Source organism: Capra hircus, chromosome 12 (assembly GCF_001704415.2).
Source record: "Capra hircus breed San Clemente chromosome 12, ASM170441v1, whole genome shotgun sequence".
In the NCBI taxonomy this organism is placed as follows: Eukaryota; Metazoa; Chordata; class Mammalia; order Artiodactyla; family Bovidae; genus Capra; species Capra hircus.
This window is the reverse complement of record NC_030819.1, coordinates 36,052,776-36,075,857: the sequence shown is the minus strand read 5'-3', so window position 1 is coordinate 36,075,857 and position 23,082 is coordinate 36,052,776. Positions and strand designations below refer to the sequence as shown.

The window sequence follows — 23,082 nt, the reverse complement described above, 5'->3', positions numbered from 1 at the left end:
ACACCACAAGCTCATGGAGGTCAAGGACTGTATCTTCTCCACCTCTGAATACTCAGCATCTAGCTTGGCTTACAAAAACTATTTGTTGAGTGAAAAAATAAAAGGGGTAGAGCCAAGACTCAACCCCCACCTCATATCACAGCAAATAAGAGTGATACATCATGGTAGAGTATTTAAGAGACCATTCTATTAATACTTAATGCCTACACTGACTCCTCAAAATGCTTAATTACATGTAGTGCAAAATATTTCACAGTTTTAGTCCTATAGTTAGCAAGAGGATACAGTATCCATTTATTGAATTATAAACACACTTGAAAATATTCTGATACCTATTTTATATAAACACATTCATATCATATCTATCAACAAATGCCCTTAATCTTTTTATTGAGGAGTTAACTCAATTTTAGTTTTGTATTTTCTTATCCTCTTTCTCTCACTTGCTATCTATGTGGGTAAACAGAAAACAAAAGGGGTAAATGCAGATCTGTCCATATGGTTATCTTTTGTCTTTTTATACCTATCAGCAAAAGTTTCCATTGGGAAAGCAGCTGAAAATTAGCAACGGACAATGTACTTTCATTGTAGCCATGAAATTAAAAGATGCTTGCTCCTTGGAAGAAAAGCTATAACCAACCTAGACAGCATATTAAAACTCAGAGACATTACCAACAAAGGTCTGTCTAGTCAAAGCTATGGTTTTTCCAGTAGTCATGTATGGATGTGAGAGTTGGACTATAAAGAAAGATGAGCACCAAAGAATTGATGCTTTTGAACTGTGGTGTTGGAGAAGACGCTGAAACTCCAATACTTTGGCCACCTGATGCGAAGAACTGACTCATTGGAAAAGACCCTGATGCTGAGAAAGATTGAAGGCAGGAGGAGAAGGGGATGACAGAGGATGAGATGTCTGGATGGCATCACCTACTCGATGGACATGAGTTTGAGTAAACTTCGAGAGTTGGTGATGGACAGGGAAGCCTGGTGTGCTGCAGTCCATGGGGTCCCAAAGAGTCAGACACAACTGAGCAACTGAACTGAACTGAATGTACTTTCATAAATGTTTCTAACAATTATCTTTGTTGTCTCTGATTCAAAGAATTATCAGTGAACAAATTTTAAGTAGCAACAATCCAACCCATGCAGATTTTGTAAAGGACTCTAACCAAGGTCTTCTCTCTTATTACAAAGGTAAAACCAATAAGTCAAGGAAACAGGCAGCAATGTATTTATTGGAAACGAACTAGACATTACATTAACCAAATGAAGATGTAACAATGCATGAAGCATAATTGGTGCAACATTTAAAAGATCACAAAATAAAAAGAAAATTCATTTTCAAAAGAAATATTGCATCCAAGGCAAGCCCTGAACACCATAATAAACTGATAACATTGACTGTGAAGATCCAGAATAAAATTTAAACCAAACAACTGAAAGAAAAAGTTTCTTTTCCCAACTTGAAGGTTCCCTGGCTACCACCTGTGTATCATACACACCAGGTAATTTTCATCACCAGACAGTAACCAGATGATATTTATCATATTCCTCATAAGAAAATACCTCTCCTACAAATAGAGAAATTTGAGGGAAATCCAAGCAACAAAACAGTTGGTGGCCCCAACTGATTAGGTCAGCATTTTCTAGAATCTAGAAATTACATTACCTTTACTAGTAAGACTTCATCTTCTTCTGAGAAACTGCCTGGATGAGAGGGCGTGCTGATTGTAACATTACATTTACTACACTACACTGAGTCACTACATTCCACTGAGTAGCTGGTCGGTCGTGGGGGTGAGAGGGGATGTTCAGATCCTTATCCATTCATCAGACGTTTCTGAAACTTTTAGAGCTTTACCTTTCTACTCTGTAATACATTGTAGCTTGTGTATAACAAACTCCCTTTGAAGAAAATTATCCCAGATAATCCATCTCTGATAATACAAGTGCTGCAAAACGCAGTGATGAAAAATATTGTTTGGAAAGGCAGAACTGCTGCATCCACTTTCCGAGGCACTGTCACAGAGTCATCTCTGAAATGGAGAAATTCCATGTGTAAGTTAAAAATTGCTTTCCTTCCATTCACCCAGCATGCATGAATGTCTTCTTATAATCTCTCTGTAGACTGAGAAAGTCAGGAGTCCCAATGCAGAACTGTAGGTTTTAGAAAGGCTTTCTCCTTCCCTTCCCATGGATTTCAAGTTTGTTTTAAACACTCCACAGTTCTCATAAACGCTCATGTGGAAGGGGAGGATGATTACAACCTTATCAGACCTGTCAACTGACAAAAAAAAAAGTATCTCAACACAGTATCTCATCTTTAGAAAACCAATCATAATTGCATTTCCTTACCCTCCATTTAAGGTAGAGAGAACTAAGACAAGAGTTCCCACATTTTAGTGGGAAATGGCAAATCCTTGTCACTAACTATGGCACCAAGTAGTTCATTCATGAGAAATTTCAATAAAAAGGTAGAAAGTTAATCTTGACAATTTACGTATGCTCAGTCACTCAGCCATGTCCGACTCTTTGTGACCCCATGGACTGTAGTTGGCCAGGCTCCTCAGGCCATGAGATTTTCCAGGCAAGAATACTGGAGTGGGTTGCCATTTCCTACTCCAGGGCTAGACACTTTAGGCCCTAAATTAATTTTTAAGGACTGACATGTTTAGTTTAACAAAACGCTGGTCTAATTTACTAGAAAATTAGTAATGTTCTCTTTCACCTTGAGCTGGATGGGCAGACTCAGCCACTGTCTTGTTTCCTCCTTACATACAACTAAAGTAATGCCTGACCAGACTCAAAATGCATGTAGATGCGACATGCTCATTGGCACAAAGCAGGCAGCAGGGGAAGGCCCCTACTTTCCTGGAAAACTCAGAGGAGATTTACTGGCAATCAGTCATTTTCCTCATATATATATAATGTCAGTAGATTTTAAGACAGATGCACATAAAGTTACACAAATGTTTCCACCTCTCCACCACTGCGTGAAACATGCCATTCTTTGGAGAAAAAAATACATTCATTTTTTTCAAGTATATTTCAATATACAAAGATGTTCTAGCTTTGTTTCACTACAAAGACAAACAGATGTCACATGTGTCCAAGGGGAACTTCATTTTAACTTCCCTTTGTTGTGGATTTCATGAAGTTTTGATTTTTTTAAAAAATTGCTGTAAATATGCATCTACTTTTATCTGAAAGCATGAACTCTTTAAGTCCATTTTATATATATGTACATAGTCAACAAGGACAGCAAAAAACAGTCTACGTATGTACAATGGTTTAGAGCTTGCATGCTCTGAGGACAGCAAGGGCCACTGGCTCTGACGGGCTCACAGCTGATTCAGTGACTGTCAGCTCTGGTGGCCAGTGCTGGGCCAGCAGCATGCAGACTCCTCCAGACTGTAGCATCCTTGAATGGTCACGTCCTGCTGAGGTGGCAAGTCTTCATGGCTTGTTTCCTGTCTTGGCTTTGTTGTTAGGGTTGCAGTTTAAGTCTCTCAGCAGTGGTTCGCAGTTGGCTAGAATATCTGCAGGTAGCAGCTTCCAGATCTGCTCCACTGCCTTCTGATAAGCCATCTTCTCCTGTTCCAGAGTCCGGATCAAAGACTTCATTTTGGTCTCTCTGGTTAAAAGATTTTCCAGGTTGGACTCCAAGGTCTGAATTTTAGCATGAGCTATCTGTTTGGGGCCAAAACAGAAACACAAAATCCGCCAAATCAAAAATCTGAAGGTTTTGGTTCATTATCACAGCAGCAGTCAGAACTTATATATATTAGCTAATCATATCATATTACTTAGTACATCTTAGTATAGGAAGCAAATACTCTGAAACCATCCACGACATGGCGATTTTTTATGGTTCTCAAAAATATAACTAGAGTTCTAACAAAATACATCTCATTTCACTGAATACACCAAAAATGCAATATTAAATCATCATCCCTCAGGAGTGAGGGCACTCACTCCACACACAGGTCTTCTGCTTGAGTGACTGGGATCTGACAGGGAAAAACAGGAGATTCCTGACACTGCCCTAAGGTGTTAAAAGAGGGTATTTTGCCCTCTGAGTGGAAATACAGGGTTTGCTCAACACATACGTGGGATCTTATCAGTTTTTACAGGTGTTGGATGTGCCCACATAACTTGGGGACCAGAGGGGATGACAACATTGAACTGTGAATGAAAAAATTTGTAACCATTAATAAAAATCATTATAACATAAAGTAGGTGCAAACCCACTTTCCCTAAATAAAGATATGTTCAAATAATCATCACTGAAACATCCTAGTAATAAAGGACAATAGCCTGTTTATTTTTCTTTCTGAAAATAGACACTGCTGTCTCTTTTTAAAAAAATTTTTATTGGAGTATAGTTGCTTTACAAGGTTATGTTAGTTTCTGCTGTAAAGTGAATCAGTTATACATATACATAAATCCCCTCTGTTTTTGGATTTCCTTCCCATTTAGGTTACCACAGAGCACTGAGTAGAGTTCCCTGTGCTATACAGTAGGTTCTCAGTAGTTATTTATTTTGTACACAGTACAAAATAGTGTATACATGTCAATCCCAATCTCCCAGTTCATCCCCCTCCCCCTCCTCCACCTTGGTATCCATCACACACACACACACACACACACACACACACACACAAATCTACAAACAATAAATGCCAGAGGGCTTCCCTGGCAGCTAAGCTGGTAAAGAATCCGCCTGCAATGCAGGAGACTCCAGTTCAATTCCTGGGTCTGGAAGATCCCCTGGAGAAGGGACAGGCTACCCACTGCAGTATTCTTGCCTAGAGAATTCCATGGACAGAGGAGCCTGGCAGGCTACAGTCTATGGGGTCACAGAGTCAGACACAACTGAGCAACTTTCACTTTCATATAAGTAACACCTCAAACAAAGATATAATTTGGTAAATAAATGCTGGAGAAGATGTGGAGAAAATGGAACCCTCCCACACTGTTGGTGGGAATGTAAATTGGTACAGGCACTATGGAAAACAGTATACAGGTTCCTTAAAACACTGAAAAATAGAGCCTCCATATGATCCATCAATCCGACTCCTGGGCATATATCCAGTGAAAACCATAATTCAAAAAGATACATACAACCCAATGTTCATTGCACACTATTCACAATAGCCAGAACATGGAAGCAACCTAGATGTCCATCAGCAGAGGAATGGATAAAGAAGATGTGGCACCTATACACAATGCCACAAAAAGGAACGAAATAGTACCATTTGCAGAGATGTGGATGGATCTCGAGACTGTCATACAGAGTGAAGTCAGTGCGAAACAGCAAAAACAAGTATCACATAATATTGCTTATATGTGGAATGTAGAAAAACGGTATGGATGAATTTATTTGCAAATCTTGTTTAAAAAATGATCTTTAGCAATGCACTAATACAACATTGTTGGCATTGTTTTGAATAGAAAAAGGCATGAAATGTTCTATGGGCCACAGCTAATATAGACGAAATGAAGGAGGCCAGTGTTTCTTCTTGGGGAGCAATTACTCTAGGAACCCCTCATTTCTAAACTATTACTCTCCTAGCTATCCTTCAGAGGAGTTACCACACATCAAAACAGGGTTTTAGTGTTCCCTACTTTGGAGACATACTGTGTTGACAAAGTGACAGGTAAGCAGAAACCAAGGAGCCACTGGGTACTTAAGTTGTAACTCAGAATCCCTCTCCCCACACTCCCTACCCCCTACCTCTTGGCTCCCTGGAAGCTTTACTTTCTCACCTCCCCCTCCTCTGATCACATGGAAACTCCACTCCTTGAGGCTTGGATACTTCATATAGGTTACAGATGTGCGATATTGTTGCTACTGCTGCTGCTAAGTTGCTTCAGTCGTGTCCGACTCTGTGCGACCCCATAGACGGCAGCCCACCAGGCTCCCTCATCCCTGGGATTCTCCAGGCAAGAATACTGGAATGAGTTGCCATTTCCTTCTCCAATGCATGAAAGTGAAAAGTCAAAGTGAAGTCGCTCAGTCGTGTCCGACTCTTAGCGACCCCATGGACTGCAGCCTACCAGGCTTCTCCATCCATGGGATTTTCCAGGCAAGAGTACTGGAGTGGGGTGCCATTGCCTTCTCCACCCTTACCTGCAAACGTCATCATTTTCACCACCTGGAGAGGCCCCATATAGGTTACAGATGTGCAATATTACTTTACACTAAATCACTTATCACATTTGTAAGAGTGCACTGATGAATAAATACATAGTTTATATTCTAAAGAGATCTTGAAGAGAAAATTAGAGATACCAAGGGAACATTTCATGCAAAGATGGGCACAATAAAGGACAGAAATGGTATGGACCTAACAGAAGCAGAAGATACTAAGAAGAGGTGGCAAGAATACACAGAAGAACTGTACAAAAAAGATCTTCTTGACCCAGATAATCACGATGGTGTGATCACTCATCTAGAGTCAGACATCCTGGAATGTGAAGTCAAGTGGGCCTTAGAAAGCATCACTGCTAACAAAGCTAGTGGAGGTGATAGAATTTCAGTTGAACTATTTCAAATCCTGAAAGATGATGCTGTGAAAGTGCTGCACTCAATATGCCAGCAAATTTGGAAAACTCAGCAGTGGCCAAAGGACTGGAAAAGGTCAGTTTTCATTCCAGTCCCAAAGAAAGGCAACGTCAAAGAATGCTCAAACTACCGTACAATTGCACTCATCTCACAAGCTAGTAAAGTAATGCTCAAAATTCTCCAAGTCAGGCTTCAGCAATATGTGAACCATGAACTTCCTGATGTTCAAGCTGGCTTTCAAAAAGGCAGAGGAACCAGAGATCAAATTGCCAACATCTGCTGGATCATGGAAAAAGCAAGAGAGTTCCAGAAAAACATCTATTTCTGCTTTATTGACTATGCCAAAGCCTTTGACTGTGTGGATCACAATAAACTGTGGAAAATTCTGAAAGGGATGGGAATACCAGACCACCTGACCTGCCTCTTGAGAAATCTGTATGCAGGTCAGGAAGCAACAGTTAGAACTGGACATGGAACAACAGACTGGTTTCAAATAGGAAAAGGAGTATATCAAGGCTGTATATTGTCACCCTGCTTACTTAACTTCTATGCAGAGTACATCATGAGAAATGCTGGGCTGGAAGAAGCACAAGCTGGAATCAAGATTGCCGGGAGAAATATCAGTAATCTCAGATATGCAGATGACACCACCCTTATGGCAGAAAGTGAAGAGGAACTAAAAAGCCTCTTGATGAAAGTGAAAGAAGAGAGTGAAAAAGTTGGCTTAAAGCTCAACATTCAGAAAACGAAGATTATGGCATCCAGTCCCATTACTCCATGGGAAATAGATGGGGAAACAGTGGAAACAGTGTCAGACTTTATTTTGGGGGGGCTCCAAAATCACTGCAGATGGTGATTGCAGCCATGAAATTAAAAGACGCTTACTCCTTGGAAGAAAAGTTATGACCAACCTAGATAGCATATTCAAAAGCAGAAACATTACTTTGCCGACTAAGGTCCGTCTAGTCAAGGCTATGGTTTTTCCTGTGGTCATGTATGGATGTGAGAGTTGGACTGTGAAGAAGGCTGAGCACCGAAGAATTGATGCGTTTGAACTGTGGTGTTGGAGAAGACTTTTGAGAATCCCTTGGACTGCAAGGAGATCCAACCAGTCCATTCTGAAGGAGATCAGCCCTGGGATTTCTTTGGAGGGAATGATGCTAAAGCTGAAACTCCACTACTTTGGCCACCTCATGTGAAGAGTTGACTCATTGGAAAAGACTCTGATGCTGGGAGGGATTGGGGGCTGGAGGAGAAGGGGACGACAGAGGATGAGATGGCTGGATGGCATCACTGACTTGATGGACGTGAGTCTGAGTGAACTCTGAGAGTTGGTGATGGACAGGGAGGCCTGGCGTGCTGTGATTCATGGGGTCGCAAAGAGTCGAACATGACTGAGCGACTAAACTGAACTGAACTTATATTCTGAAGTAACTGTGAGAGAGCTCATCCTTAGGTAGGTTGATAAGGAGTCCAGGGCCCTTGAGGAAGAAGGGTCCAAGGCCTTAGAGAAGGAGAAAGGGGTCTGAGGCTCTCAAGGAGAAAGGGAGGAACAGGAATGTTTTTTTCTACATTGCTTTGTCTTAGCCAATATAACAATGTATCTTGCTCAGGACATGTTTCTCCTTAACAAGAACGTTCTGACTAATCTTGTTATTTTAAGATGCATATTATGGGAGTGGGTCTGGTAAGACCTTTCTTTCTATTGTTAGCTCCAATCCTGTTATCTTAAAATGTAAATTGTGGGAGTGGATCTGGTAAGACCTTTACAACCTTGAGACATTCTTTTGATTTACTGTAATAACCAATTGAAAAAGTATATAACTCCCTTGCTGAAACTAGTAAGGGGGGCATTCTCAGGCCCCCTTCTGATGTCTATGTCAGAAGCTTTCTCTGTCCCTTTTTCACTTTAATAAAACTCTGGTACACAAAAGCTCTTGAAGGATCAAGCCTGAGCCCTGGCTAAATCTTCTTTGGAGATCAACACATTAAGCTATCAGCTGCAAATTTCTTCATGGCAAGGATTACATGTTACCTGTTTTCATTCACTTTTCTCCTTTCCATTTCTGTGAGTTTTACTCTAGACAGTTCTCATCTTCCCCAATCAGATTTCTACAAATAATTGCTAGCTGGTCTCCCTACCTTCTCTCCCCATTCTAATCTGTCCTCATCAAGGTTTTTCCAGACTGATCTTCCTAAAATATGGTTCAAAAATTTTGAGAGATTTCTCTCTCAACATGATTAAAGCTGTGTTCTTCTTCTTGACCTTGAAAGTTATTTACAAATCCACCTCCATCATGTTTACCCCATTTCTCCCCAATGTAAATCTTAAGAGGATTTAAGTTTCCTCTAAGTTCTCCCATATTATCTAGCTTTCAACACTCCCCACTCCTCACTCATTCCTCCCACCAAGCCTCTAGAGTCCAGATCAAGCCCCAAGACCCCCAGAGCTTTCCCAGTTTCCTCTAGTCAATCCCTCCCAACTTGAACTTAAACCAAACATTCAAAACCCAGTAAGTTTCGAATCAGATTCTGCTCTGAACAGCCATTTAATTATTTTGTGAGAGGAGATTTTCTCTCCCAACTGATACTTAAATCAGCCTGTGCTCTTGTAGCCCCCAGGGCACTTGGACACAATCTGACACACAGGTCAACAGTCAGCAATGGCTCAATCTATACCACAGATCTATCCTTCCTGGGGTGGTTCTATGCAGGAGAGGAGGCACTCAACAGCTTTTATGGTCAAATCGTCATCTCTGTACCTGTAATTTTTCTAGAAGATCCATGTTTTGTCTTTTCAGTTGGCTGTTGGCCCTCTCCAGCTTCTCCATGGGCTCGCTCTCCTCGCAAGCATAGGAAGATTCTTGAAGTTCATCCTGTAGCACGTGATACTCCACCTCATAGGCATGTAACTGTTTAGAAATATCCATCTCAAAAACCTGCAGTGAAAACAGGGGTCAGTCTGACCTTCAGGATGTGCACAAAGATACATCTGTGTATCTAAGGTACTTCATGTAGATTTCCCAATACTTCTTAATGAGGAACAGCATGACATACCAAACAAAGGGAATTGTAACAAGTGTGACTGTCAAATAAGGACAAACAGATGATTTCAATACAATTGAAACATTTTCATGACAAGGCCAAGACACTAGAGAAGTTAAGGTCCAAAGATATTTTGCAACTAAAATATACACAATCTAGGAATGGTCTCCCAAAATGTTGCCTACCAGATACACAAGAGTAACTGAGTAACCCTTATACAAGTTGGAGATCATCTTTGCTGGTTAAGAAGCAAAACTGCATAGGGTAGTTCTATAATAATAAGATCAAAAGCCCTTCTAATTATTTGTCAAGGAGGTAGAAAGGGCTTGTACTAAATATTTTCATCCATTTTCTAATCCATACAAGTCTCTTAGAATTCACTAACGTATCCTACCAGAGACAGAATCTTAAAATTGCACACCATGGGAACTATACATACGTATTCAATCACTCAATTGTGTCCAACTCTGTGACACCATGGACTGTTCCTCTGTCCATGGGATTTCCCAGGCAACAATACTGGAGTGGGTTGCCATTTCCTTCTCCAGGGGATGTTCGCGACGCAGGGATCAAACCCGCATCTCCTGCATCGGCAGGTGCATTCTGTAGCACTGAGCCACTTGGGAATTGGGCACTGTATAGAGCTGTTTAATTGCAGCTGCCTCTGTTCTCCCATATTGTCACCCATTAGGAAGACAGTTTGCTTCAAAGCTAGAGAACAAGTAACTCCTCCTTAGTCTAAACTTGCAAGAGAAAGTGAGTTGCCATTTAAGCATTGGTATCCACACTAACACTGTTGGGAGAGAAGAAACCACAAAAAATCTCACTGACTTACTTGCACTACTACTATTAGAGATACTCAAATCTTAGAATTGAAATGATATTTCGTGACAATATTGTTATTCTTTTTAAATAAGCATCTTTTTTTACCCCTACCCAGTGAGTATGAACACAGTGGACTATACTATACAACCCTTAAAAATGAGAGCATTGAGATATTTATTGGCATGCAAAAATGTCCAATACTCTACAAATATTTTAACAAAAAATCATTACACAACAGCATGTACAGTATAATCAGAGATTGTAAGAGGAAAAAGACTTTCATGCTGGGAGGGATTGGAGGCAGGAGGAGAAGGGGACAACAGAGGATGAGATGGCTGGATGGCATCATTGACTCGATCGACATGACTTTGAGTGAACTCCGGGAGTTGGTGATGGACAGGGAGGCCTGACGTGCTGCAATTCATGGGGTCGCAAAGAGTTGGACACAACTGAGCGACTGAACTGAACTGAACTGAACTCTCTAAGTTCTATCTTCAGTCTTACCACCGATCTAAATTGAAAAACTTATGAATCATCACAGGCAAGGACTGAATCACCTTGCCTGGGCACACCCACACAATGTCACAAGGAGAAATTACATAATAGTTTCATTTCTAGGTAAAATGTATCTGATCAAATTTAAAAATGGTCAAGCAAAACACATGTTTATGCCAAAACATTTAATAATATAATTAGTAGAAAAACTGTTATATAATCTTATACCTTATTATTACCATTTAAATCATACCTGGGTAATTATTTTTTCCATTTCAGATGAATTCATATCAGGGAGAGTGATTTTAAGGAATTCAACAATATTTTCAAAGTTTTCACATTCCATTATGAGTGTCTCTTGGTTGCTCAGCAGGCTTAGGGCAACCTTAAATATAACTTCAGTTCCCTGAAGAAAAATAATATCTGAAAAAAAAGATATATAATTTTCATGATCAAAATGATGCCTCTACTATTGTAAAACGTGACCTCTGTGTTAATGTGGTTTTTTGCATGGTTGTGTGTATGTGTGTGTGTGTGTATGGTGGTTGTTTTAATTACTGCAACAAAACCACAGACTATTTTACAAAATAAAACTGGTCAAAATAACCTAGTTTGAATTAAATAATAATATGACAAAAACAAATAATCAGTTGTTTAACTATTCTTCTTACTTATTTAGGAACCTCAGATAAGGTCAATGTAAAAAGAAAAAGATAAATTATATATTTGTTTGTCCACGTATTTATAATTTTTAGTGCAGCAGCAGCAGTTGCAAATTTAACAGGGACTGATATTTAGATTTTCTTCATGAGGAGAATACAAAAACAAGTCAACCTAATCAATAGTTTAGGATTATTTAAACTCTCATTTCCATAATATAAAACTATAAGAACCAGTTAATATGTAATTAAACCTGTACTAGGGAAAAAATTTAAAGAAAAAAAAACTTTAAAAGAAAAATCAAAATCAGGGTATAACCTAAATCAGAATAGGAAAAAAAAGGCTACCCTAACTCTCAAAGTGAAAGTGAAGGTGCTCTGTCCTGTCCAACTCTTTGTGACCCCATGGACCGTAGCCCACCAGGCTCCTCTGTCCTTGGGATTTTCCCAGGCAAGAGTACTGGAGTGGGTTGCCATGACCTTCTCCAGGGGATCTGCCTGACCCAGGGAACAAACCTGGGTCTCCTGCATTGCAGGCAAATGCTTTACGTCTGAGCCACCAGAGCTTCACCCTAACTCTGAACTTTGCTCCAAACAAATGTAAACACACAATAGTTTTGAAAAGTACTAAGTACTTTTGTATGAGCATTCCTCTCAATCCATGCCATTCTGTAGTCAGTAATAAACAAGAGGGGTTGTTAAAAATGAGGGAACCATGAAACAATCACTTCAAACATGGTCATTCTTCTTGCTCACACATCTTTCCCTTTGCTGACAGTCTCTTCTTCACTCAGTTCTAAGAATGGAGTGGCTACTGCAGAGCTGACAGCATCATTCATATTCTCTGAGCAAAAAACAGATGACTGGGGAGATATGTTTCCTGAATTCAGATATCAAGCGTCCTAGGGTAAGTCAGAGAGAGATACCCTAAATATCATTTTAGATCTGATAAGCTATTTCCTGATAAGGACATATATAAATGAAAGGATTTATAGAAGACCTATAAAGAGAAACCCAAGCTCCAAGGAAAACTTCCCTGGAGGAAAAGCAATCGTGTATGCTCAATAAAAATATGGAAATTTGGTAAATATTTGATTCTGGGCGTCCTTGTTTTACTCTTCTGCTGCACTTTGCCTACAAATTGTATCAGCACTAATGCAGTGTCTAATTTTTAAAGCCACAGCCCCTAGTAAGAAGAACACAGTACACTGTAATCTGGTGGTGCTGCTGCTAAGTCGCTTCAGTCGTGTCCGACTCTGTGCGACCCCATAGACAGCAATCTGGTGTTATGTATACATATTACATGTATTACTATATCTTCAGGCTTCCCTGGTAGCTCAGATGGTAAAGAATCTGGCCACAATGTAGGAGACCTGGGTTCAATCCTTGGGTTGGGAAGATCCCCTGGAAGAGGATATATCCTCAAATTTGAAGTTTCTCCAAATAACTTTTTTTTTCCCTGATATATTCTCTTTATTCTATTTTAGTTCATTTTTTTCAATCCTGGTAATGACCTACAATCAGGCCAATACTTAAAATTTGACCAAAAGCTCCAATTTAGCAAAAGCAAAGATATAAATACTGTCTACTTGCACCACGGGTACCAGATAGATGAGTGGAACAGAAAAACTGGAAGCCTCTTCTGAGGTCATCAAGCTCTTAACATTAGAATAAACCTCTGCTAAAGAGTAGTTTTTTAAAAGATGGTTTGCTTTTTAAATAACAGATTTAGACAAACCTAACTAAAGAGGTGTGATAGATTTAAAAGCCTCATAAGGTAACGTAAGCTGTGTCACACTCTTTTTACTACACTGTGGAGCAAAGCAGCAACTCAACAACTTGCCCTGGGTCCAGCCAGCTGTGCACCCAGTGTTAGAGATGGGCACCACCTCTGTACTGGCATGATAGGAGGGCACTTAAAGCAATAAAACAGGAATTCCAATTACCTTGTTAACAATAAAAAGTCACATTAACAAGTGCCATTAGAAACAACATTGAAAGAGGTTGCTTCCATTAACCCAGTCAGAGAACATGCTGTTTCTCTGTGCTTTGAATCCAGGTTGAAGAGGACAACGGGGAAGGGAAAACAAAAAAGATAGGAAAGATGTGCATAAATATCTGAAAAAATTATACAGTGGAATTCCTTAGTTCTTTTTTTTTTTTTTAATTACACTGTGATTTTTTTAGGTATAAATGAAAATAAGAATTCCATTATAGTTTACTCAAATACAGGAGCTCAACTCTTCTTCTTTCCCTTTGCACTTCAATTTAAGACTAAAATGGTTTCAAATTACTCTCAGAATGGAGCCAGGCACATTTACTAAATTCCATTAGCAATCTGTGATTCTGTGACATGATGCTAGATAAAACAATTGGAGCACCTTATGGCTAGAAGTATACCCCTTGGAATAAATAATGCTGTTCCAATTAATCATTGGCATCTCTTACCAAACACTCTGGCTACAAATCCTAATGGAAATTGAGAGGCAAACAATGTGAGGAACCAGGGGGCAGCATAAAGACTGGGGCTGATTTCATTTTCTTCAAGATGATTGTAGAGATCTCTGTGATAATCATGAAGGAGCCTGGACAGCTGGTACATTTGAATCTAAAGTTAATTTGGAGAAGAAAAATAAAATATTTGAGTACACATAAAATAAATACTGTTTAATTTCATTACTCTAATATTTAATAACTAACTCAGGTATATTAGAGAAACAAAAGCAATATTGTTTTATTATTATGTTAAAGCTGACAGATCCAAGTTCATTTAACTGAGATCACAAAGCAAGTCACTGTAAGTCCATCTATGACTAAAGAGCACATTTCTCTAACACGTGTGTTTTGGTATCGCCGTGTATACATGGAAATGGTAATTATTCCTCCTGTAGGAAGGTATGGCTTTTGGAATTTAGTCAGAACCGTCCTGGCTCAGGACTCTCATGGAAGGTCCATTCTAATTTCAGACCAGTTCCAGAAAAGCTTCCATTCAAGAGAATCTACCACATCTAATTCAGAAGCAAGACCTTGTCTCTCTTTGCTGGGTCCAGCACTGGATTTATGACAGAACCCACCAGGCAATCTGCACTGCTAGGATACTGTCAGGCTTAGAAGGTTAAGGAGCCAGAAACCTGAACTGTGATTTCTAATATCTAAGATATTCCAGCAGCACATTTTCTCTTGACACAGGAGATTAAAGCAAAAAGTGCAGTCCGAATGTTTATAGTACTGAAAGAAATTATTTCACTTAGCTACTGAGCTGATTATTCATATTTAAAAAAATATTATAAAGACAGCTTATAGTAACTTTTAAAGTCTTACATGTGGGTAGTTAAAAGTAAAGCAGTAGCAAATAATAAACAAATCTATGATTTGTGCTTTAATTTAAAATTTTATCTACAGAGTAACAGATTGAGTCATGAGTCCTTGATCAGTTATATCAGCTTAACTTCTTGGTGTGAAATACATTCAACATTTTCCTAAATCTAGCAGAACTTCTTTCTCTAGATATCATCAAAATATCATTCTTAAGTAGTATAAAAATGGCTTAAAATAACCAACTATATTATGAATTCAACTGTTTTTCAGAGCACAGAACTAAAAATCAAAGTACTATACATAAATATAGCAAATGTTTGATCTCTATCTGTGGAAACTAAGGTTCCACACAAGCCGTAAAAGGAAAGAATTAAAGAGCCACTGGAAGTCATAAAATAAGTTTAGCAGCAGTCAAGCAAAGAGGTTTAAAAAATGAGATTATAATCTCATTAAGTCATGTTGAAAAACATCATAAATTTATTTCTATTAGGCCACACACTGTTTAGAAACTAGACATACTGGGCTCTAAGTATTGGTGTTGTTGGTAGTACAAAAAACAAAGACATCTATAGCAGAAGAAAGCCTATCATCAAAAACATTCTGTCCTTGTTCATTCAATATCTTAACACAGAAGCAATATGTTGTGTTTTTTTTTTGTTTGTTTGTTTTTTTAGTAGAACCTTATTTTTTCCCTACATTCTAACCTGGGGGTTAAGACTATTTCTTCCATCAAGGTATATTTACATTAAGTTTCTTTTGACAAATAAAATATAATTCAGTCTTCCTTCCAAGGAAACTTTCATAACAAGATGCCATTTGCTAATAATACACAATTTTTCAATTCTACCTTAGAGATAACATGAAAATCTTCCAATGGAAGAGACAGAACTGGAGGAAGGGAGATGCAGAGAGTCGGGGAGAAGCAGAGACCAAGGACTTCGGATAAAAAGATGCTTTACACTTAGCATAGAAAACAGCAGACACAAATATGATGGGCTGTCCATAGTTAAAAGAGCCCTCAACCTCCTCATTTTACAGATAAGGTGAGTGCCTGCTAGTGAGAAGGAAAGATATACACATTTGAATGCAGAGTTCCAAGGAATAGCAAAGAGAGATAAGAAAGCCTTCCTCCATGATAAATGCAAAGAAATAGAAGAAAACAATACAATGGGAAAGACCAGAGATCTCAAGAAAATTAGAGATACCAAGGGAACATTTCATGCAAAGATGGGCTCAATAAAGGACAGAAATGGTATGATAGAAGCAGAAGATATTAAGAAGAGGTGACAAGAATACACAGAAGAACTGTACAAAAAAGATCTTCATGATCCAGATAATCATGATGCTGTGATCACTCACCTAGAGCCAGACATCCTGTAATGTGAGGTCAAGTGGGCCTTAGGAAGCATCAATATCAACAAAGCTAGTGGAGGTAATAGAATTCCAGTTGAGCTATTTGAAATCCTAAAAGATGATGCTGTGAAAGTGCTGCCCTTAATATGCCAGCAAAATTGGAAAATGCAGCAGTAGCCATAGGACTAGAAAAGGTCAGTTTTCATTCCAATCCCAAAGAAAGGCAATACCAAAGAATGCTCAAACTACCTACCATACAACTGTACTCATCTCACACGCTGGTAAAGTAATGCTCAAAATTCTCTAAGCCAGGCTTCAGCAATACGTGAACGGTGAACTTCCTGATGTTCAAGCTGGTTTTAGAAAAGGCAGAGGAATCAGAGATCAAATTGTCAACATTGATTGAATCACTGAAAAAATGAGAGAGTTCCAGAAAAACATCTACTTCTTCTTTATTGACCATGCCAAAGCCTTTGACTGTGTGGATCACAACAAACTGGAAAATTCTTCAACAGTTGGGAATAGCAGACTACCTGACCTGCCTCCTGAGAAATCTATATGCAGATCAAGAAGCAACAGTTAGAATTGGACATGGAACAACAGACTGGTTCCAAATCTGGAAAGGAGTACATCAAGGTTGTATATTGTCACTCTGCTTATTTAACTTATATGCAGAGTACATCAGGAGAAATGCTGGACTGAATGAAGCACAAGCTGGAATCAAGACTGCTGGAAGAAATATCAATAACCTCAGATATGCAGATGACACCACTTTTATGGCAGGAAGTGAAAAAGAACTAAAGAGCCTCTTTATGAAAATGAAAGGAGAGTGAAAAAGTTGGCTTAAAACTCAACATTCAGAAAATTAAGATCATGGCACCTGGTGCCATCACTTCATGGCAAATGGATGGGGAAACAGTGGAAAGAGTGAGACTTTATTTTGGGGGGCTCTAAAACCACTGCAGATGGTGATTGCAGCCATGAAATTAAAAGACGCTTGCTCCTTGGAAGAAAAATTATGACCAACCTAGACAGCATATTAAAAAGCAGAGACATTCCTTTGCCATCAAAGGTCCATCTAGTCAAAGCTTTGGTTTTTCCAATAGTCATGTATGGATGTGAGAGTTGGACTATAAAGAAAGCTGAATGCTGAAGAATTGATGCTTTTGAACTGTGGTGTCGGAGAAGATTCTTGAGAGTCCCTTGGACTGCAAGGAGATCCAACCAGTCCATCCTAAAGGAAATCAGTCCTGAATATTCATTGGAAGGATTGATGCTGAAGCTGAAACTCCAATAGTTTGTCCACCTGATGGAAAGAATGGACTCATCTGAAAAGACCCTGGTGCTGGGAATGATTGAATGTGGGATAAAGGGGACGACAGAGGATGAGATGATTGGATAGTATCACCGACTCAATGGACATGAGTTTGAGTAAGCTCTGGGAGTTGGTGATGGACAGAGAAGCCTGGCGTACTGTAGTCCATGGGGTTGCAAAGAGTCAGACATGACTGAGCGACTGAACTGAACTGAACTGCTGTGCCCAAGCTCACACCATGCAGGTAATCAGAAGTCCTATCAAGTGATCCTAAGCCTGTTGCCACTTCCAGTTCTGAACATCATGCTGATTGAAAAAGAAACACTTTCTGTTCTAGAAAGTAGGAAAGTGTTGCATCTCACTTTACAGATCAAAAGGCTCTATTTTCCAGTTAAGATTCCCAGTCTCGGCCTCTAAGAACACTGTCCCCAAAGATTCTTAAACATCTTCATTTTCATAACTATGGACAGGAAATATTTCTTGGTAATTGCGGGTCATATTAAATCAACATATAAATCCAGTGTATATGAATTGTTATAATGTCAAATTGATGAGGAATTTCTTCAAATTGGAAGCAGGTTGCATTTTTAAAGTGATGTCTGTATCTACCCTTTTAATTTATGAATCAGGACCATGCGACTCCTTTCTTTGAAATTTTAATGGCAGATTCCAAACTGTTACTTCTGAAAATCAAAGCTACTGAATTCTTACAAGGGTACCAAATGCTTCCTATACAATATGGCACAGTAAACTGTTTAGAAATAAAGTAAAAAATAAAACCTTCCATAGTCATTACTATTTCACTTGCGGAATGTTTATAGACCTACGAATAGTCATCAACTAGGAATCAACTGTCAGATGATAAAGAATCCACCTGCAATTCCAGGAAACCTGGGTTCGATCCCTGGGCTGTGAAGGTCCCCTGGAAAAGGGAAAGGCTACCAACTCCAGTATCCTGGCATGGAGAATTCCACGGACTGTGTAAGTCCATGGGGTCACAGAGTTGGACACGACTGAGAGACGTTCACTTTCATGAATCACTGTATTTGATTTTACTACCCTGAAATCAGGATTTCTGTATACCCTTCATAAGAACTGACAGCTGAAACCCAACATTGAGAGCAAAACCCTATCTCCCTGCCAAAAATTCCATCTTGAAGAAGTATTAAAAAATGGAGCACTCCCTCTGTACTCATCCTCTCAAGAAAACGCCACTTACTAGAACATTCATAGAGTGAAAATAAAGTATCACTTTGCCCAAGGATTGGTAAGATTGAAATACTACATGCAAATACTGATCACTGGGAACCAGTAAAAAAGTATATTTTAAAAGCACTTTAAAATATTTTAGTTCTTATCTAAAGCATAATATTATGACAAACTCAGCATCATGTCTACCTCATTTCACGGGAGGAGAACCCTGACACATTTTTCTCTTTAAAGCCTTTCTTTATATTTTTATGTCTGAAAGCTTTAAATTGCAAGGTAGTGGTTGTTTAAGATATCGTATCTACAGTGAAAATTTGAACTTTTTGTTACAAAACAGCAAGTTAAGGAAAGTGAAGTTTAAACTAGTGAGGAGAAATGTATAAACAGAAAGTTTGAAATGTAATAATGGCAGTGCATACACTACTTAACTGAAAAATCTTAATGTTCTTCTTCAGAACGTAAGAAAAGCAGAGTGAAAAAGCGCCACTGATGCTGAACACTTTTTCCGCTATAAAGCCCTGTCTGCTCTTAAGGTGGAAGGAAACAGAAAGTTTGAGAAGAAACACGATATATATATTTGCCATTGATGCACTCAAAGCAAAAGAATAAGGCATTATAGTTTTAGATTTTAAATAAAATATCTATGATTCTTTTCAACTGATAAGGTGAGGGAAAGTGAGCAAAGATGATACTTTCTCCAGGCAACTGGTATGCTTAGGAAATAGGGACTTGAGGACACATGCAAATGGCTTATTTATCTGCTTCAGAAACTATGGAAAAGTTACTCTGCCTATGGGTGTCATACACTTACCGGTTTAGCAAAATCGCAAATCCCACACTAAAACCATGAAGTAAAACATGCCTCTGCGTTTATCCAAGTTCCAAGACCATGGGCCCAGATTTCTTTAAATCTTCACTGTAAATTAGAAGAGGGCTCTGCTAAGATTTTTACCCATTTCTTGTGAAGACCCACCACTCACCTGCAGTGACATCATGTCAGGTCGGTACTGCTTGCGGAAGCCCAGGTCATACATGAGGAATTTCAGCATTTCAAAGGCTTGCTCTTCACTCATGTGCAGAAGCAAGACCCCAGCCACAAAGCTGATCCCCTGACAGTAACCCACTTCTTTGTCTAGTAATGAGTAGGCTTTCAAGAGATTAAAGAGCGACAGCTGCCCTGCCCCAAGCTGTGCTGAAAAGTAAGGATGAGTAGGAAATGTTCTCCCTGCAGAAGAAAAAAGAAAAATATTTTTGAGATGCCCTGATGCTTTGGAGTCCAGAGTGAAACTGCAATTCAGCAATTTTGAGGAATAAATCAACACTCTTTTCCAATACTGAATACTGCCTGGAGTACCTACCCCTCTAACTGAGTCTTTCTCCCTCTAGAGAGTCCCAAGTCCTCTTATCATATACATGGAGATCACCCCATCTCCATGTATATGATAGAGGAGCAAATAACTGATGCTAATAAGCACTTATTTTTAGGGGAAAAAAGTTCATAAACAAATCAAAGACATATTCAGAAAAGATCTCAGGGAATAGAATATAAAACTTATTCTGATTGTAAATCAAGGTTAATTCTAAGTTCACATAGAAACCATCCACTAACTGAAATCAAACCAGTCAATCCTAAAGGAAATCAATCCTGAATATTCACTGGAAGAACTGAAGCTGAAGCTCTAGTAGTTTAGCCAGCTGATGCAAAGAGCTGACTCATTGGAAAAGACCCTGATGCTGGGAAAGATTGAAGACAAAAGAAGGGGAAGACTGAGGATGAGATGATTTGATAGCATCCCCGACTTAACGGACATGAATTTGAGCAAACTCCAGGAGATACTGGAAGACAGAGGAGTCTGGTGTGCCACAGTCCACGGGGTCACAAAAAATAGAACACAACTTAGCGACTGAACAACAACTGAAATCAGAATTCTACAGATGGTATCATATAATTTAAGAAGAAATCTTAGTAGTCCATAGCAGATTCCTTTCTGCTTTTCTTATATTATGACAGAAGAGGGACTTTTTTGGGTTGTTTTCTTTTACAGTCAGTCTATCATTCAGGAAATACCCCAGTTTTTGTTTGTGGTTTTTTTTTTTTTTTTTCAAGTATTCTTGGCTTTCTGTTTCTTAAACTACCTCCATCCATGAGTCGGACATGACTGAGTGACTGAACTGAACTGAACTGATCCATGAGCCATGCAGACCTCTTTTATTTTCAGTATAATCCAAGAAGGTTAAGGATAATGAAGGGCCAAGCTGATTTAAAATAAATTCCCCTCTAAAATTCACTTCTGTGTACAAAATTACCATAGAGACGCTTCAGCAAGCAAGTTAGTCCTGGATCACTATAAAGTTGGTACTAAACACTGAAACAAACCCATCTTCACCCCTAAAGCTGTATACAGTGGTTTGGGACTTTCCTTGTGTCATGAAAATGAAGGGAGTGTTAGCTTCCTTGTGCAATGATTACTTATGATGGTTAGAACTTGTAAGAAGGCCAGATTTTTTAATGTTTTCCACCAGATTTGCTTAAAAGTGATTCTCCCCCACACACACCCAGGAACTGATAAGATTATTTCTGCAGAGCAAATAAAGGGGAAGATATGAGAAATTAACAAGAACGTGCTGAGGAAACACAGATGACTATGAGCAAAGTCAAATAAGCAATTTTTTAAATTATCATTTTACTTTTTCACTTAAAATGCTTGCTACAGAAAACTATAAATATACTGTCCATCCAAGACATTAATTCTGGTTCCATTTTTTTCTGACCAGGCTTTTTTTTTCCCCTGTAACATGATCTCATCATCTCCTTATCTTTTAGGATATCTTGACTAGCTCTAAATTCGACATCCCAATTTCTAGACTCATTATCCATTTCCAGTCACAGAACCACACATCTGCAGGGATTCACAGTGATTGACTGGTTCATTGTCCTCATTTGAGAGAGAGGATTGAAACTCAGAAGCAAAGTAATTTGCCTAAAACTACTGTTCAGTGGTAACATTAGGACAAAAAATGAAGTTTTCAATTTCTCAGTAAAATTCTCCTTTTCAATTCTACTGGGCTCAAAAAATATTAACTTAATTGGCCTTTTCCCAACAGAAGTTGTTTGTCATCCAAAGGAGCAGAGGTCAGTTTTGCCCTGTGATTTTTATACAACCTGAATTGAAGTGACCTCTCAATGTAAAGTAATCCCTTATTTTCCCATATGGGCTGAAATAACATATCTGGCCACCTTAAATAAATCAACTTTTAGGGATATATATAAGATAATGCAAATGTCAATGTCAATTTAATTCAGTAAGTTGCATATTTTTAAATAATAGAATGTAACATTAATTTAGAGAAAAATTAGAGACAACATTATTTTTTAAATTATTACACCATTTTGCTTTCCATAAGTTATTTGAAACTCAGCTTTTAAAAGGGTGACTTTATAATGCTGCCATAAATGCTGGAAATTCACATAACAGTAGGACAGTTAATTCTTATTTCATCCTCCAAAGATGTATCATGATTTTCCACAACCTAACCACATACTGTATTGCTTTTTAAAGGCTTATTCAAAAGCTTGTTTTCAGCAATATGTCCAGGAATACTTAGTAGACTTTGTTAAATTTTCTGGTGCCCCTTTAAACCTGCTCTAGCCTATTTCAAGACCACTGCTGACGGAAATAATAATTGTCTATCTCAAAGAAAAGTCAGTTGTTCAAAAAATAAGAACTGAGCACCCGAGAACATGACCTTTTTAATGATTCAAATACAAGATGACTCGTTTCAGAGTACAAAGTCGAGGATAAAGACTTCACTCCACATGCAGGCATTCAGGGGATCTCCAACCAGACATAAAGCCGATATGCCCTCAGGAAAGAACAAAGTTAGCAACTTTGCAGACTAACAGATTATCTTTATCAACACCAAGAACAAAATTAAAAAAAAAAAAAAACTCAATGAAAGGACCTATTGTTTACTTTCATAAATTAGAATCAATACGGCAGACATACCTAAATCCACGAGGATAGCATGCTGCTGAGCTGTGAGCTGTTTTAAAAGCTCTTTATAGGATATGTCGGGAGGTTGTTGTTTATTAGGTAATCTGTGTCTCAGACGATATTGCAAAGCTAGGAACTGCCAGATTTCTCCTCGTCGACTTTTGGGAACACCTGCAATCAAAGAGATAAGAAAGCAAGGCCTTGAAGACTGGAGTGATGTTCCTAAATCACAACTGATTAACTATAATGCTTCAAATAGGCAGCCATACTACTACATACACACAGCCATACATACACGTG

General features: G+C 38.7%; 1 protein-coding gene across 2 annotated transcripts in view; it reads right to left on the bottom strand.

Annotated features, from left to right (window-relative positions):
• The window catches only part of TBC1D4 (TBC1 domain family member 4), a 217,043-nt gene continuing 195,169 nt past the window's right edge, over positions 1,209 to 23,082 (bottom strand). For both annotated transcript variants that reach the window (XM_018056507.1, XM_018056506.1), the window contains 6 exons: positions 22,795 to 22,953; positions 19,768 to 20,012; positions 14,041 to 14,200; positions 11,187 to 11,356; positions 9,331 to 9,507; positions 1,209 to 3,690 (listed from right to left, as the gene is read on the bottom strand). In XM_018056507.1, the coding sequence (XP_017911996.1) occupies positions 3,457 to 3,690; positions 9,331 to 9,507; positions 11,187 to 11,356; positions 14,041 to 14,200; positions 19,768 to 20,012; positions 22,795 to 22,953 (1,145 nt within the window). In that variant the 3' untranslated portion in view covers positions 1,209 to 3,456. The remainder of the gene's footprint in view (positions 3,691 to 9,330; positions 9,508 to 11,186; positions 11,357 to 14,040; positions 14,201 to 19,767; positions 20,013 to 22,794; positions 22,954 to 23,082) is intronic.